Genomic DNA, 17,229 nt, shown 5'->3' on the forward strand with positions numbered 1-17,229 from the left:
ATTTCCATTAGACGTTCACATTTCTACTTTTCTTTTTTTTCTTTTTTTTCTTTGTGCTATACAGTGCTGTCTTTTCCTTTCTGTATCGCAATGACATGGTCTGTCAACAAATTACAGTACAAACAGTAAAAGCGTAAATGTGAATCTTGTCCAGTCTCTTGCAATCAAACTCACACATACACTAAGGTGTAACCTATAATTTACAATAATTGTCATCAAAACTTTAGCCATATTTACATCAGAACATCCCTCCAGAGTACACGGTTATATTGACAACATGACTAAGCAATTTGACTGTCTTATCCGTACACAATGACACAAGGACTTGTCATTCTGATGGCACTGACATGTTCATTGACACAAATATTTACTTTTGAGAGATGAACTGAGGATTTTGAGCAAGAGACTGGCTTTTGCAGGTTATCCATGGTGTTTTGCTATTTGTACGAATTGTTTTGAGAAATGCACTTAATATTTTGCAAATGTCGAGGATGATTCGAGAAATGTACCAAAGCGACAGAGAAAAACTGTAATGAAAGCTCATTTTTTGAGATGTCAACTTCAAATCTGGATGTTGTTTAGGCTTTGATTTCCTCACAGTTTTAGAGTAAAACGTGTTTTGGACAATATATATATTTCATATACAAAAAAAAAAAAAATACATAACAATAAATAGTTTTTTTTATAAGTTAACTTTTTTTAAGTTTCACTTCTGCAATAATCTGCCAATTTCATCTTTAAAAAGACGCCTCAAACTTAAGTCTGTGCTCCAAAACATTACGAACGGACGGACAGACGGATGGACAGACAGATGGATAGACGGACAGATGGATAGATGGACAGATGGATAGACGGACGGATAGATGGATAGACAGATGGGTAGATGGATGGACAGATAGATGGATGGATAGACGACAGATGGATAGACGGACGGATAGATGGATAGACAGATGGGTAGATGGATGGACGGATAGACGGATAGACGGATAGATGGACAGATAGACGGATAGATGGACAGATGGATAGATGGTTAGATGGATGGATAGATAGATAAATGGAAAGATAGACGGATAGATGGACAGATGGATAGTAGGACAAATGGATAGATGGACATAGATGGACAGATGGATAGACGGACAGATGGATGGATGGACGGATAGATGGATAGATGGACAGATGGATAAACGGTTAGATGGATGGATAGATAGATAAATGGAAAGATAGACGGATAGATGGACAGCTGGATAGTAGGACAAATGGATAGATGGACATAGATGGACAGATGGATAGACGGATAGATGGACAGATGGATAGACAGACAGATGGATAGACAGACAGATGGATAGACGGATAGATGGACAGATGGATAGATGGACAGATGGATAGACAGATAGATGGACAGATGGATAGATAAATGGAAAGATAGATGGATAGATAGACAGACAGACAGATGGGTAGATGGATGGATGGACGGATGGATGGACGGACAGATGGATAGATGGATAGATGGATAGATGGATGGATAGATAGATAAATGGAAAGATAGATGGATAGATGGATGGATAGATGGACAGATGGATAGACGAATAGATGGACGGATAGATGGACAGATAGATGGACGGATAGATGGACAGATGGATAGACGAATAGATGGACGGATAGATGGACAGATGGATAGACGGATACATGGACCGATGGATAGACAGATATATGGACAGATGGATAGATGGACAGACGGACAGATGGATAGATAGACAGATGGATAGACGGATATATGGACAGATGGATAGATGGATGGATAGATAAATGGAAAGATAGACGGATAGATGGACAGACAGATAGGTAGATGGATGGATGGATTGATGGACAGATAGATAGATGGAAGGATAGACGGATAGATGGATGGATAGATAGATAAATGGAAAAATAGACGGATAGATGGACAGATGGTTAGACGGATAGATGGACGGATAGATGGACAGATATTATAGTATATAGTATAGTATATTATAGTATTATATATTATAGTACCATCAAATCCCCTAAAAATATTAAATAAAAAACATCATCAAAACTAAAATATAGTACAATCATAAAATCATACAATTAAAAATCTGAAAAAAACATTAACCTACTTTTATTTAGTACAACTGTGTCATCCTGAAACTAGATTTTAATTGGGGATAAAAGCTTTTTTTTTTTTTTATTATTATTATTTTTTATTATTTAGTATGAATCAGGAATACTAGAAATAAATGTTTACAATGACTTATACTGCAATGTGACTTATAATATGCAGAAACCACTACACATGACAAGAAATAGTCCCACACTCTCGAGACTCTGTTTGAATGCCACAACAAACCCTTAAAAACAGGTTGTATGTAGACACAGCACTCAGGACGGCAGGACCTTCTTATTGAGGACGCATTGAGGACACAGGCTTGTCATTACAGAGCAAATGGGAGCTTCTAGAAACTGTGGGAAGCAATTAAATGTCAGCTGGAAATAACAAGTAAAGCACCATAAAACTGCTAAAACATGCCATCGGACAGAAAGCAAGAGACAAAACACACCCTTAGGGAAGAAAAATCACAGAGGAGTCCTCTTCAATGTCTCAATTGTTTCTTTTGGACATCAATTAGATTAAATAGAGACTTCTCAGTTTTATCTCCTGAGATCCTAGTGATCTCACGTGTCAGACATTCTGTGTCACAATTGACAAAGGTTTTAATATGAACTCAAGAGCAAATGATCGAAGCTTTTCTACAAACGAATGCTGCATCTGGAAAAAAAACTGGTACTTAAATGAGTCAAAAAAGATCAACAACTTTGTAATTTTAGAAACATTCAGCGGACTCTGAAACATCAGGTTTTAACTCTGCATGTGTGGCATAGCAGGAAAGCCACAGGTCAAAGGAAAAATGCTCACATCCTCGAAAGAGAGAGGGAGGTCCCGCATTAACAGGAAACAGACTAGCGGCAAATCAGAATGTTCAGGGATTACAGACGTGTGTGTGTGTTTGTGTGTGTGTGTGAGAGAGAGAGAAACTAATTGCCCTTCCTATCATGTGGGAAAATCAGTGTTGCTGCTGTGAGCGAGTGTTTGCGTGGGTTTATCTGTGAAGCAGCAGCAGGATGACCACACCCAGATGAGACGAAGGCACAATAGCAGAAGAAGACAACTACAGCTGTATTTAAACACTGCTAACTTCCGCTTCTTAAATTCCATCTATTGATCGATTAAACCTTATCAGCTAGTTGCATCTAGAGAGTTGTTGAGAGTTGTTGAGAGTATCCTTAACTGTCCTTGGGTCTGTATGTATGTATGGGTATATTATATTAATTAAAAGTTATAACTAAAGGTAAGCAGGGTATCATTTTAAGTAAATATAATCATTTGAATATATATATATATATATATATATATATACACACACACTATATTGCCAAAAGTTGTGGGACGCCTGCCTTTACATGCACATTAACTTTCTTTAATGACTTCCCATTCTTAATCCGTAGGGTTTAATATGGAGTTGGCTCACCCTTTGCTGCTATAACAGCTTCAACTCTTCTGGGAAGGCTTTCCACAAGGTTTAGGAGTGTGTTTATGGGAACTTTTGACCATTCTTCTAGAAGTGCATTTGTGAGGTCAGGCACTGATGTTGGACGAGAAGGCCTGGCTCTCAGTCTCCGCTCTAATTCATCCCAAATGTGTTCTATCGGGTTGAGGTCAGGACTCTGTGCAGGCCAGTCAAGTTCCTCCACACCAAACTCGCTCATCCATGTCTTTATGGAGCGACGCTTTGTGCACTGGTGCGCAGTCATGTTGGGACAGGAAGGGGCCGTCCCCAAACTGTTCCCACAAAGTTGAGAGCATGAAATTGTCCAAAATGTCTTGGTATGCTGAAGCATTAAGAGTTCCTTTCACTGGAACTAAGGGGCCAAGCCCAACCCCTGAAAAACAACTGCACACCATAATCCCCCCTCCACCAAACTTTACACTTGACTCAATGCAGTCAGGCAAGTACCGTTCTCCTGGCAACTGCCAAACCCAGACTCGTCCATCAGATTGTCAGACAGAGAAGCGTGATTGGTCACTCCAGAGAACACGTCTCCTCCGCTCTAGAGTCCAGGGGCGGCGTGCTTTACCCCACTGCATCTGACGCTTTGCATTGCACTTGGTGATGTAAGGCTTGGATGAGCTGCTCAGCCATGGAAACCCATTCCATGAAGCTCTACACACTGTTCTTGAGCTAATCTGAAGTTTGGAGATCTGTAGCTGTTGACTCTGCAGAAAGTTGGCGACTTCTGTGCACTGTGAGCCTCAGCATGCGCTGACCCCTCTTTTTTATTTTGATTTTACGTGGCCTACCACTTCGTGGCTGAGTTGCTGTTGTTCCCAATTGCTTAAACTTTGTTATAATACCACCCTCACCCATTCTTTCACAAATGTCTGTAGAAGCGTCTGCATGCCTAGTGCTTGATTTTATACACCTGTGGCCATGGAAGTGATTGGAACACCTGAATTCAGTTATTTTGAGGGGTGTCCCAATACTTTTGGCAATATAGTGTACACACACACACACACACACACACACACACACACACACACACACACACACACACACACACACACACACACACACACACACACACACACACACACACACACACACACACACACACACACACACACACACACACACACACACACACACACACACAATTTAAAGGATGATATCTAATTATATTGCAATTAAAACACAAATACACTCGTTTTATATTTCTAAAACATCAAAACACTGAACGGCAAATCCACCTACATCCTCCTGGTTAGTCTCTTATAGCCCTGGCAGGATGTGGTTCCTTTTCTTCCTGCTTTTTAAATCTGCTAGTGAAGCTCCTCATTATCTAATCAGACTGGCTGAAATTTTGAGATATTCAGTGTTTGATGTTGTGTTAAGGATCAAGGAGGAAGAAGCCCTCGGCTCCAGATCACTGGTGGTCAGAGTGATTGTTCTGGTAATGGCCGTTCCTAATGCTGGAGGATCTAATGTTACTGGTGGGCAGCAAAACTGGCAATAGCTTTTGGAAATCTGATCGCAAATGGTACATACAGTATTGCTGGTATAAAAAAAACCGATTATTCTGATTGGACTGATAGGAATCAATCAATGTAAAATTTACATTCAGCATTGCATCATATGCACAAGGTTTAAACAGAAGATTAAACTTAAAATAAAGCCATAACAATTAAAGTACTGTACCCTTAATGCATCTGAGATTCAGGATGTGTCACAGTTTCTGGAAATCGTCCAGTATCAGGACATTGCTAAATGCCCAGAAACGCCTGACATAAATTCACAGTATAAATTTGGCAGGAGGACCCTGGGAAAAAAGATCTGGCACAGTGGATATTCAATGAACTATATGTTATGGTGGTGTGTGCAGTGAATGCTGTTTCTCTGACAAATGTGTAATTGCTGACTGATCTGAAGCCAAAGAGCAGAATTACATTTATAAAACCCTTGTAAATTTGACCAGATAGCGTCTCTGTAGCTCCTATAGAAGTTACAATGCACACACGAAGGAATATAAAAGTAAAAACAGATCGTACAATGGAAATCTGTTCAAATATGCACCACACAGAATTTTAAGTGACTCAATATGGTGTGTAGCAGCATAATGAACCTTTAAGACCGGCCTAGAGGAAACCACATCCCTGGCTTGGTGAACGGCCCACCGTATGTGCAGCTTTAACAGTCGGTCGCAGGACTTTGAGCAGAAGAAACACTTACTGCAGCTGCAGAATCGGGAGGTTCTAGTTGGATTAGTGTCTTCAGACACTTTTTTTCCCTGATTAATATACTTTTATTGTTGGAAGTATTCAACAGGAACAGGCTGGGCTTTTTTCTATAGCATTTCAGCAGTAGAAGACTAGGCATTTCTGTTGAGAAGCCATGCATCAAAAACAACTATCTATGCCATTGTGGGCTGGTGAACAACTTTGGACAAGCCAAAGCTTTCTTTCTCTTGGCCTAGACTGTAATTTACCCACTGAATACCTTCAAGTTGTTTCTTCGGAAATTATTATTCTGCTAACCACATCATAAAAAAATAAAAATGGCAACGCAAAGCTAAACACGTTTCTCACAGACTTACAACACAGCCAGGTGTGTCCATGAAAGAAAGTTGCCAAAAACAACAAGTGCTATCAATGGTTAAATTACTAGTCGATTAAGCTAGCCAATCAGAACCCCTCTCTGCCAGTCATGATTTTGCATATTCAGATTTGCTGACAGGATTGGTTTAAATACATTCGGAGGGCGAGGTTTAGAAGAGAGGATGAAATGAGCAAAATAGCGGAAGTTTACAAAGCAGCTGAAATTGCTTACAGAATCTTTTCCTGTGATTATCAAATTACTTAGTTAATGAAACTACACTTAAAAATAAAGGTTCCAAAAGGGGCTTTTCCCAGGAATACCATAAGAACCTTTCAGTGAACCGTTCTTGAAATAACAATTTTTTTTTTTAGTGTGAAGAACATTTGCATAATCAGAAGAACCTTTTTACACTATAAATAAGGAAAGATCCCATGGATTCACGTAACCACCGATGCCAATGAAGAGCCTTTATTTTTAAGAGTCTAGGCCTCCATTCCAATGCAATTTCTTTTTATATCTATCTGAGATCTATTAAGATTGTTTATTGCCACATATAAACAGATCTACTTTCATTATTAGCGAGAGATTCGGTAAAACTTTACAAATACGGGTGCACTAAAAGGCATTAATCATGCTTAACTGATGCACAGATAATCATGAGTTAATGTATGACTCATGAAGAACTAAACCATTTATCAGCAACTAATGAAGGTTCTATATGATTAATCGATTAAGTAATCATTAAATTGTTATTAGTTAAATGTGTCATATTGTATTAATTCCCTGATAACATTATATTAAAGGGTTAGTTCACCCAAAAATGAAAATTCTGTCATTAATTACTTCCCCTCATGTCGTTCGACACCCGTAAGACCTCCGTTCATCTTCGGAACACAAATGAAGATATTTTAGTTGAAATCTGATGGCTCTGAAAGGCCTCCATTGGCTCAATGCACTTTACACTCTCAAGACCCAAAAGGTACTAAAGATGTCGTTACAAAGTCCATCTCACTACAGTGGTTCTACAATAACTTTATGAATCGGCGAGAATAGTTTTTGTGAGCAAAAAACCCTAAATAACGACTTACATAGTGATGACGATTTCAAAACACGGCTTCATGAAGCTTCGAAGCGTTATGAATCAGTGAGTCGAATCAGCAGTTTGAATCGCCAAATTTCAGCAGTTTGGCGGTTTGACACGCGATCCGAATCATGATTCGACTCACTGATTCATAACGCTTCGAAGCTTCATGAGGCCGTGTTTTGAAATCGTCATCACTATGTAAGTCGTTATTTATGTTTTTTTTGCGCACAAAAACTATTCTCGCCGATTCATAAAGTTATTGTAGAACCACTGTAGTGAGATGGACTTTGTAACGACGTCTTTAGTACCTTTTAAGGGTCTTGAGAGTGAACCGTGCATTGTGCCAATGGAGGACTTTCAGAGCCATCAGATTTCAACTCAAATATCTTCATTTGTGTTCTGAAGATGAACGGAGGTCTTACGGGTGTCGAACGACATGAGGGTAAGTAATTAATGACAGAATTTTCATTTTTGGGTGAACTAACCCTTTAACTAATAGCAGGGGCGTAAACGTCTTTTCAGAAGTGAGGGGGACAGAAATGTCAGGTATAATACCTGTTTTTTTCTGACCTCTGTCTAATTGACAGATTTAATTGATCTCTTACTTTTAATTCAGTAAGATATCAAATACACTGCTGAACAATAACCACTAATATGTATAATATTTTCCCCTATATTTTATGCCAATTTTATGATTGGTTTATGCACTACAAACACTTGTGCATTAAGTACCCATGGATTTTATGCAATGTTAAAAAAATATCACTGAACAAGGCAGTTTAGAAAAGTTTAAAAATTACAATTGTTCAATGTTTTTGAAAGAAGAATTCTGCTCACCAAGGCTGCATTTATTTAATAAAAAATGCAGTAAAAAAGTAATACAGTGAAATATTATGCCAATGTAAAGCAGCTGTTATCTATGTGAATATTTAGTAAAAAGAAATTAAGTAATTTATTCCTGTGATCAAAGCTGAATTTATCATCATTACATCATTACAGTCTTCAGTGTCACATGATCCTTCAGAATCATTCTAATATGCTGATTTGCTGCTCAAGAAACATTTATGATTATTATCAATGATGAAAACAGTTGTGCTGCTTCATTTTTGTGGAAACCATGATACTATTCAAACTTTTGTGGTAAGATTAAAAAAGAGAGAAATTAATACTTTTATTCATTAAAGGGTTAGTTCACCCAAAAATGAAAATTCTGTCATTAATTACTCACCCTCATGTCATTTGAGACCTGTAAGACCTCCGTTCATCTTCAGAACACAAATGAAGATATTTTAGTTGAAAGCTGATGGCTGAGAAAGGCTTCAGTTAGGCCTCCATTGGCATTCAGTACATTAATACTCCCAAGACCCATAAAAGGCACTTAAAACGTCGTTACAAAGTCCATCTCACCACAGTGACTCTACAATAATTTTACGATGCGACGACAATAGTTTTTGTGCGCAAAAAAAATCAAAATAACACCTTTATCCAACTTGTTCTTGTCTTCCGTGTGTGCCTCCACGACGCATGCGCGAGAATATGACGTAGCGCCAGCGTTCGGGAATCCATGAAATGCACACTTTAGTCCGATTTTGAGCACTACGCCGAGACCTAAAGCACGATCAATGTAGAATTCAAAAGCTTAGATACGCGCGTCTTACTCTGCTTGTAAACAAATCGCTTCTGGGTCATGTGTCCGAACGCCGGATCTGCATCATATTCTCGCGCATGCGTCGTGGAGGCACACACGGAAGACAAGAACAAGTTGGATAAAGGTGTTATTTAGATTTTTTTTTGCGCACAAAAACTATTGTCGTCGCATCGTAAAATTATTGTAGAGTCACTGTGGTGAGATGGACTTTGTAACAACGTTATAAGTGCCTTTTATGCGTCTTGGGAGTGTAAATGTACTGAATGCCAATGGAGGCCTATCTGAAGCCTTTCTCAGCATCAGCTTTCAACTAAAATATCTTCATTTGTGTTCCGAAGATGAACGGAGGTCTTACGGGTGTCGAACGACATGAGGGTGAGTAATTAATGACAGAATTTTCATTTTTGGGTGAACTAACCCTATAAACATGCATTAAATTGATCACAAGTGACATTTATAATATAAATAAAGATTTCTATTTAATAAGTGCTTTATTTATTTTAATGCAAATAAATTCTGTTCATTTAACTTTCTATTCATCAAAGAATCCTATAAAATAAAATGCATCATGGTTTCCACAAAAATTTTTAAGCAGCACAACTGTTTTCAACATTGATAATAATCGTAAATGTTTCTTGAGCAGCAAATCCTCATATTATAATCGATATGACACCGAAGACTGGTGTAATGATGCTGAAAATTCAGCTTTGATCTCAGGAATAAATCACAAGTTTACTATATATTAATATAGTAAACAGCTGTTTTATATAATAAATGCAGCCTTGGTGAGCAGAAGATACTAAACATTAAACAGGATGTCAGTTAGCACTGCATTATTCATATACTTTATTGTCAATAAATACCTTGAGATGGCTTGAAAAACACACATGAACCATATATTGTCGAAATCATGTGTTTGTCGTCGCGTTTCATCAGTCATAAGTATTTTTATTCAGCTGCTGGTTCAGCGCTGTGAATGCCTTTGGAACGCGATTACTTCTACGAATCCGTTTTGGACTTTCTGTGAGAGGGCGCCCTCTGGCTTCGAGTATGAATTAGAGTGTTGCACGAGAGTGTTGTTAGCACTCCATGGTGTTCAGATCGCCTTGTTTTTGGATACGAATAAAATGACAGGTCATGTATATTTTATTTTGTGTCTTTGAATTTAAATCTAGATTTATTCACATTGGCTTCTAAACAAACTTGCCCGTATAACAGACGTAGGCCAGTAAGAGCGGTGCGACTAGACGCCGGTTCGAATCCCCCACGGAGCGGGTCGACTTGGACCGGCGAGACTCGGTAAAGCGCGGGGGACGAATGTACGTTTTATTAAAAGTGCGGGGGACATGTCCCCCCCGTCCCCCGCGTAATCTACGCCCATGACTAATAGTGTAAATTCATATGTAAATCCATGCATTTCAACTTTCAGTTGTCTGCTTTAATTAATCATTAGCTAACGATTTGCTTATGTTATGACTTTACTTGTTGAGGCACATGACTATTAACTTATTCAAAATTAATTCAAAAGCCATAACTACAATGGCATATTACTTAACAATTAGTTAATAGTCATGTGCCTCAACAAGTAAAGTCATAGCATAACGATATTGCAATTTTTTTTAAATAAATAATCATTAATAAAATGGTTTAGTTCTTCATGAGTCATACATTAAAGGGATAGTTCACCCAAAAATGAAAATTCTGCCACCATTTACTCACTCTCAAGTTGTTCCAAACCTGTATGAGTTTCTTTGTTCTGCTGAACACAAAAGAAGATATTTTGAAGTATGTTTGTAACCAAGCAGAGAGAGCAACCATTGACTACCATAGTGTTTTTCTCCCTACTATGGTAGTCAATGGTTGCTCTATCTGCTTAGTTTCAAACATTCTTCAAAATATCTTCTTTTGTGTTCAGCAGAACACAAGAGAACAAAAGAAACTCATGCAGGTTTGGAACAACTTGAGGGTGAGTAAATGATGACAGAATTTTTTTTTGGGTGAACTATCCCTTTAACTCATGATTATCTGTGCATTAGTTAAGCACGAATTAATGCATATTAGCGCACCCGTATTGTAAAGTGTTACCAGAGATTCTGTATTTGGTGCAACAAATAGTTTTAGCACATGATCGTTTTCATCAGTTGCTTCCTCCCAAACTGACCCGACTCTTATTCTTCATTACGAGGCTGTGCGATCTGACTCTGAGGATATAGATAACACATCTATCTCTGTACTGCAGCGCTGATGTGTGCCGTGATGGTTTCCACACCACTACCCTCAGCCTTGATCAATCAATGGCTAGTTTAATGTTAGAGACCCGGGTCATGTGGGAAATCAAGCCTGTCAAATCGGCTCTCTGACATCATGTAATGTATGGCTTTAATATCTGAATTGAATGTGTAATGCAAAATGTAAATGTATTCATTAACATCAGGGACAGATTAACTGAAGAAAAACGAGCTTTTGCGTGGAATGGATTGAGTGCTAATGCTTTTCTAAGGCAATTTGTTGGAATTCTGCCTAAATATCAACTGTTATTTTAAGCCATTTGTCCTGTAAATTATTTCTATGACAAATTAAATAAATAAACAAATCTTTCTATCTATTAAATAATAGAAATTAGTACATATTAGTACACATATATATATATATATATATATATATGAATAATATTTTATATTTTAAATACTATTATATAATTTATATTGTGTTATTTCTTGCTCTCCTGTAAGTAAGTTGCGAGGTGGGGACTCCATGGATCGGACTTGTTTGTTCAGCACAGGAGGCCAAGTCAACACCACAAACTCGTTGTTGTGCTCCTCAAACCATTCCTGAACCATTTTTGCTTTGTGGCGGCACATTATCTGCTGAAAGAGCCACAGCCACCAGGGAATACCGTTTCCATGAAAGGGTGTTCATGGTCTGCAACAATGCTTAGGTAAGTGGTATGTGTCAAAGTAACATCCACATGGATGGCAGGACCCAAGGTTTCCCAGCAGAACATTGCCCAAAGCATCACTGCCTCCGCCGGCTTGCCTTCTTCCCATAGTGCACCTGGTGCCATGTGTTCCCCAGGTAAGCGACACACATGCACCTGGTGATTCATCAGACCAGGCCACCTTCTTCCATTGCTCCTTGGTCCAGTTCTGATGCTCACGTGCCACTTTTAGTGCTTTCGGCGGTGGACAGGGGTCAGCATGGGCACCCTGACTGATCTGTGGCTATGCCGCCCCATACACAACAAACTGCGATACTCTGTGTATTCTGACACCTTTCTATCAGAACCAGCATTAACTTCTTGAGCAATTTGAGCTCCAGTAGCTCGTCTGTTTGATGGGACCACACGGGCCAGCCTTCACTCCCCACATGCATCAATGAGTCTTGGCCGCCCATGAGCCTGTCACCGGTTCTCCACTGTTCCTTCCTTGGAGCACTTTTGATAGAGACTGACCACTGCAGACCGGGAACACCCCACAAGAGCTGCAGTTTTGGAGATGCTCTGACCCAGTCGTCTAGCCATCACAATTTGGCCCTTGTCAAACTCTCTCAAATCCTTACGCTTGCCCATTTTTCCTGCTTCTAACACATCAACTCTGAGGACAAAATGTTCACTTGCTGCCTAATATATCCCACCCACTAACAGGAGCCGTGATGAAGAGATAATCAGTGCTATGCCTGATTGGTGTATATACTGTTTATATATATATATAAAAAAAAGAAAAAAAAAAGTTTAAATATAGATTAAATATTTTAAATGATATATGAATACCTTTAACATAAGTATAATGCCAACACTTACTCTGAAAGCTACTTTGTCTGTTTTCGGGATCAACTTCAGATAAATATTTCTAAGAGCCTTCTGTTAAGCAGCACTCACAAGACAACAAGAAGATAAACCGATCACAAAAAGAGTATTCTCTTAAAACACGGGTCTTAAAGCATAAACCGTTATAGCCAAGCACCTTGGAGCATCATAAAGAATCTCAAGAGCTGAAAAGGCAGCAGCCGTTTGTCAGCAAGATTGAATATGCACAGGTTAACTAACTGTCTCTATGCCTAAGTGCAATAAAGTTGGTTAAGGAAGAATCAATAATCTGCACGTCTGCATTCATCATTGATTGGGAGGTGACTTTTACTCCACATTGTGATTTATGGAGACATGAAAAGGTGCTACCAGAGCCTGATGGGGGAGGAAGAACGGTTATGGATTAATGAACACAATTAAAGAACATGTAATTCATGGACATGTTAATCAGAACATATTAGCAATTCATTAGAAAAAAAAATTGATAGAAATAGCTTTCAGAAGATTTTTATGATCTTCAGTCAATAAAACTAGATTACAATTCTTTATTAAATTATGCAATCCTAAAATGAATTAATATTGTTCATTTTTATAATTGATTATACTTTACGTGTTACTTATAATAATTAATAATACTATTAACAAAGTAAATTAAAATAACATGATAAAATAAATCATTTTCAAATTTTCAATCAAATAACATGTTTGATTAAACACCTGTATATAATGTATACAATATTCATAGGATATAATGTAGCAATCATTTGTACAACGTGCAATATTTCACATGGGCAACAGTCATGACCTTTTAATGAGCAAAGTATACAAGCACCTGGTCACTTTCAAAGCTTGTATGCTCTCTCTCTCACACACAAACACACACACACACACACACACACACACACACACACACACACACACACACACACACACACACACACACACACACACACACACACACACACACACACACACACACACACACACACACACACACACACACACACACACACACACACACACACACACACACACACACACACAGTGGCCATGTGACAAAGCTCTTCCATGTGGGGCTTCCAGCTGGCATGCACAATAGCTCAGCTGTCATTACACATCTGCACACACACTGAATACCAGTGGTGTTGACAAGGCTGATATTGAATTATATGTTACAAAAACACTGTACATGGCTAGTTTGTTTACACAAGGCTGTCAGCACATGCTGGAACAAATGTGTGTGCAAGTGCGTGAAAGAGAGAGAAATCATCGAACTAAGCCTAATAGTCGCTCCTCGAGCTAGCTGTCTTCAGCAGAGAGGGAATGCATCATAACGGTCCATGTCCATGATTATTAAGGGAATATTTTACTCCTTAATAAAAACTCTGTCATCATTTACTAACCCTCGTGTCATCCCAAACCCACATAGGTTCTCTGAAAGAATAACAGCATACGAGGTTGGAACGCAAGTAAATAATGACAGGCTTTTCATTCGTCTGATTTTAAATTGGATGCGATGAGAGAGAGCGAGAGAGAGAGAGAGAGGTAGTCAATCCACAGACATTATATTGGCAGAGGGCTGAATGTCCTGCCGATGAGACATGGCTCTAAACCGGGCAGGTTATTGACAGATGATATTAATGAACCAAGTGGCATTCAAATAGAGAGGACGAATCAATTGCTGATCGTGCAGACATATATAACTGCACGACGGAGCAGTTTTCAAAGAGAGCCAAAGTGTGTAAACTCTTTTGAGGAGTTAATTAAACCAATGAGCTCTGCTGGAAGACTTTACCACGAGGGCTGCATAAACTTTATGTGCCTCAGATATGCATTTCAGTCTTCATAAATTGCAATGTCTGTTATAAAATTGGGCTACTGTGAGATAAAACATCTGGTGTCTCACTTAATTACCCCTCTTAAAATTTTAAGTGGGTAACTTGGATAAAGAAAATTGCAGTCTCCAAGAATCAAAATCATAGGGAGTGATTATATAGACAGATAAGACTATTATTTGTGAACCTGCACTTTTGTATTTTGATCTGTAGCGTATGCCCTCACTCTTTCTAGCGTTTCCCACTTCGAGCACTGGCGGGTGGTTGCCAGGTCATTGGTTCCTTAGGAGTGGTTGTTAGCACGTTGCTATGCAGTTACTAAGGGAGAGTGTAAATAAATAAACAAACAAGCCATGTTTTGCAGTTAACGGTACTGGGAGTGGCAATGATGCTTCAATGTAAAGTGGTTAAAAACACTCAAAGTAAAAAGGTGACTGTATTAGATAGGTGAACGTGATTTCACCAACATGTTCCTGGAACAACATTTTAATAAACCAATCAGATTCGAGAGGCAAGTTTACAGTTTATGTCAAGTTTAGTCTTCCAACCTTCTACAGCAGTATTATACACTGATCATTTCCCTCTGATTTTAGAAATGAGTTATGGGTAGGGTTAGGGCTAAATTTTCAGACAGGAATGTTATGCCAGGATCAACAAAATGTGGCAAAAACATGGTGACCGTATTCAGTGTATCTGTATACAGAGTATCTGCAAACAAGTTTTCTTGTGCTATATTTCTTTAAGAAAAATGCCACTATATCCTGGTACACTGTAAAATCCAACAGTTATTCTAACTAACACTTTTTACTTAATGTCTTAACTTAATTGTAAAAATCTGTACTATTCACATACGATTCCTTGTTTACTCAGAAAACCCAAGATTAATTGATTGGTTTGAGTGGCATTTTGTCAAGCCAAAAAAAAAAAAAAAACTCACCATTATGGTGATCAGTGTTCAATTTGGTTGGCCACTTGGAACATTTATATTATTATAACTCTCTTTCTGGTGCAGCGATGCAGCAAGAAATCACAGTTATTTGGTTTCAAAGGAAGAGAAGAAATAAATATGTTGCTTTTAAAAGTTGAACTATAGCTTCTGACTGAATATTTAACTATAGTTAACGATATAGTCAGAAATTAAGTTCACCTTTTAAAAATAACCTGTAATATTTCCCTTTATGTCGTATAATGATCGTTTACAATTTTATTGCTAACACTTACATCATAAACACCTGTGAAACTTTTAATTGGGTTGATATAATCCCTCTATATTTGTAACAATATAGTAATATATTTGTATACAGCTAGTCAAGAGTAAATCTAAAGTAAAAGATCAAGTACTCTCTACAGTTCTTTTTTAGTTACTAGAACTCTTGTGTAAGTGAACTATACTAACTAAGCATTTGTTAGCACAACCTACTATTCCTATTTCACTTTACTTGTTTTTTTAAGGCAATCGGTTTGCATGCTTTTTTTAAGTCAGTCTAACGAATTAGATTTTACAGTGAATAACCTATTGCATTGTGTGCAACAAGCGCGTGGTATCTTTCATGGCTGCATAATGAAGTTGCACACTGAATTTGAACATGTTTTGGGGTCTTGATAATCCATAGCCCTAGTATAAAATATTGATAACACTTTGCAATAAGGTTTCATTAGATAACACTACATTAGTTAACATGAACTAATAATGAATTGCACTTCTACATCATTTATTAATCTTTGTTAATGTTAATTTCAACATTTACTAATACATTATTAAAATCAAAACTTGTATTTGGTAACATTAGTTAATGCACTGTGAACTAACATGAACAGCTGTATTTCTATTAATTAACGTTAACAAAGATGAACAAATACAGTAACAAATGTATTGCTCGTGGTTAGTTCATGTTAGTTAATACATGAACTAATGTTAACAAATGAAACCTTATTGTAAAGTGTTTCCAAAATATTTTATTCAGTTATTAACAGACGACCTACCTGTACCACTGAAGACCCTTCTCATAGAACCTGTCAAAGAAGTGCGGCTCTGCGCCCACGGCTCTCACGTCAGGATGAACGCGCAAGAACTCCAGAAGCGCGCGCGTTCCCCCCTTTTTCACGCCGATGATAATCGCCTGAGGAAACTCTTTGGTCCCAAAGTTGTTTGACACAGAAAGATTGTTGTAAGTGTCATAGCCTAAACCTCGCTGCCGCTTCTCATCTTCCACGTCTGTCGCATCCTGGTCGGGGAGCTTGCGTACGATGGAGCCGTTCCAGTGTGCGTCCGGCTGGAGTTTCTTCCCTTCCTTTGGGAAAAGTTTGCTTCTGACACTTTGATGCACGTACAGTGGACTCGGCATGGAATCGCAGTATCCAGTGAGACAGTAGAATAAATAGGTGAATATAAGGATCATGGTAAAGAACACGGACACCTTGGAATGCGCTTTCAGGTGTCCGAAGTCGAAACTCGTTGTCCAACATCCCATGAGTGTCTTAGCTTCGCAAGAAATAAGACGTTAAACGGAGGAATCATGCCGTATTGAATGTAAAATAATAACTTTTGGTTGCAAGACTATACATTTAGTGAGATTTACAGTTGTTTTTCTGCGCCTCAAAATTACCACAACAGCTGCACACCATATTTGCGCGATCACGTCTTATCCAGAGAAGTAACATAACGAATTTTAACTGGTCGTGCTCTTTTT

General features: G+C 38.3%; 1 protein-coding gene across 1 annotated transcript in view; it reads right to left on the minus strand.

Annotated features, from left to right (window-relative positions):
- Positions 1-17,010, minus strand: part of LOC307124193 (heparan sulfate glucosamine 3-O-sulfotransferase 6) — a gene marked incomplete at both ends in the record, with an annotated part of 25,749 nt that extends 8,739 nt beyond the window's left edge. The window contains one exon of the mRNA XM_079813240.1: positions 16,523-17,010. Within this exon, the coding sequence (XP_079669366.1) occupies positions 16,523-17,010 (488 nt within the window). The remainder of the gene's footprint in view (positions 1-16,522) is intronic.
- Between the last annotated feature and the right edge of the window lie 219 nt (positions 17,011-17,229).

Source organism: Gobio gobio, assembly GCF_949357685.1.
Source record: "Gobio gobio genome assembly, chromosome: 3".
Lineage (NCBI taxonomy): Eukaryota > Metazoa > Chordata > Actinopteri > Cypriniformes > Gobionidae > Gobio > Gobio gobio.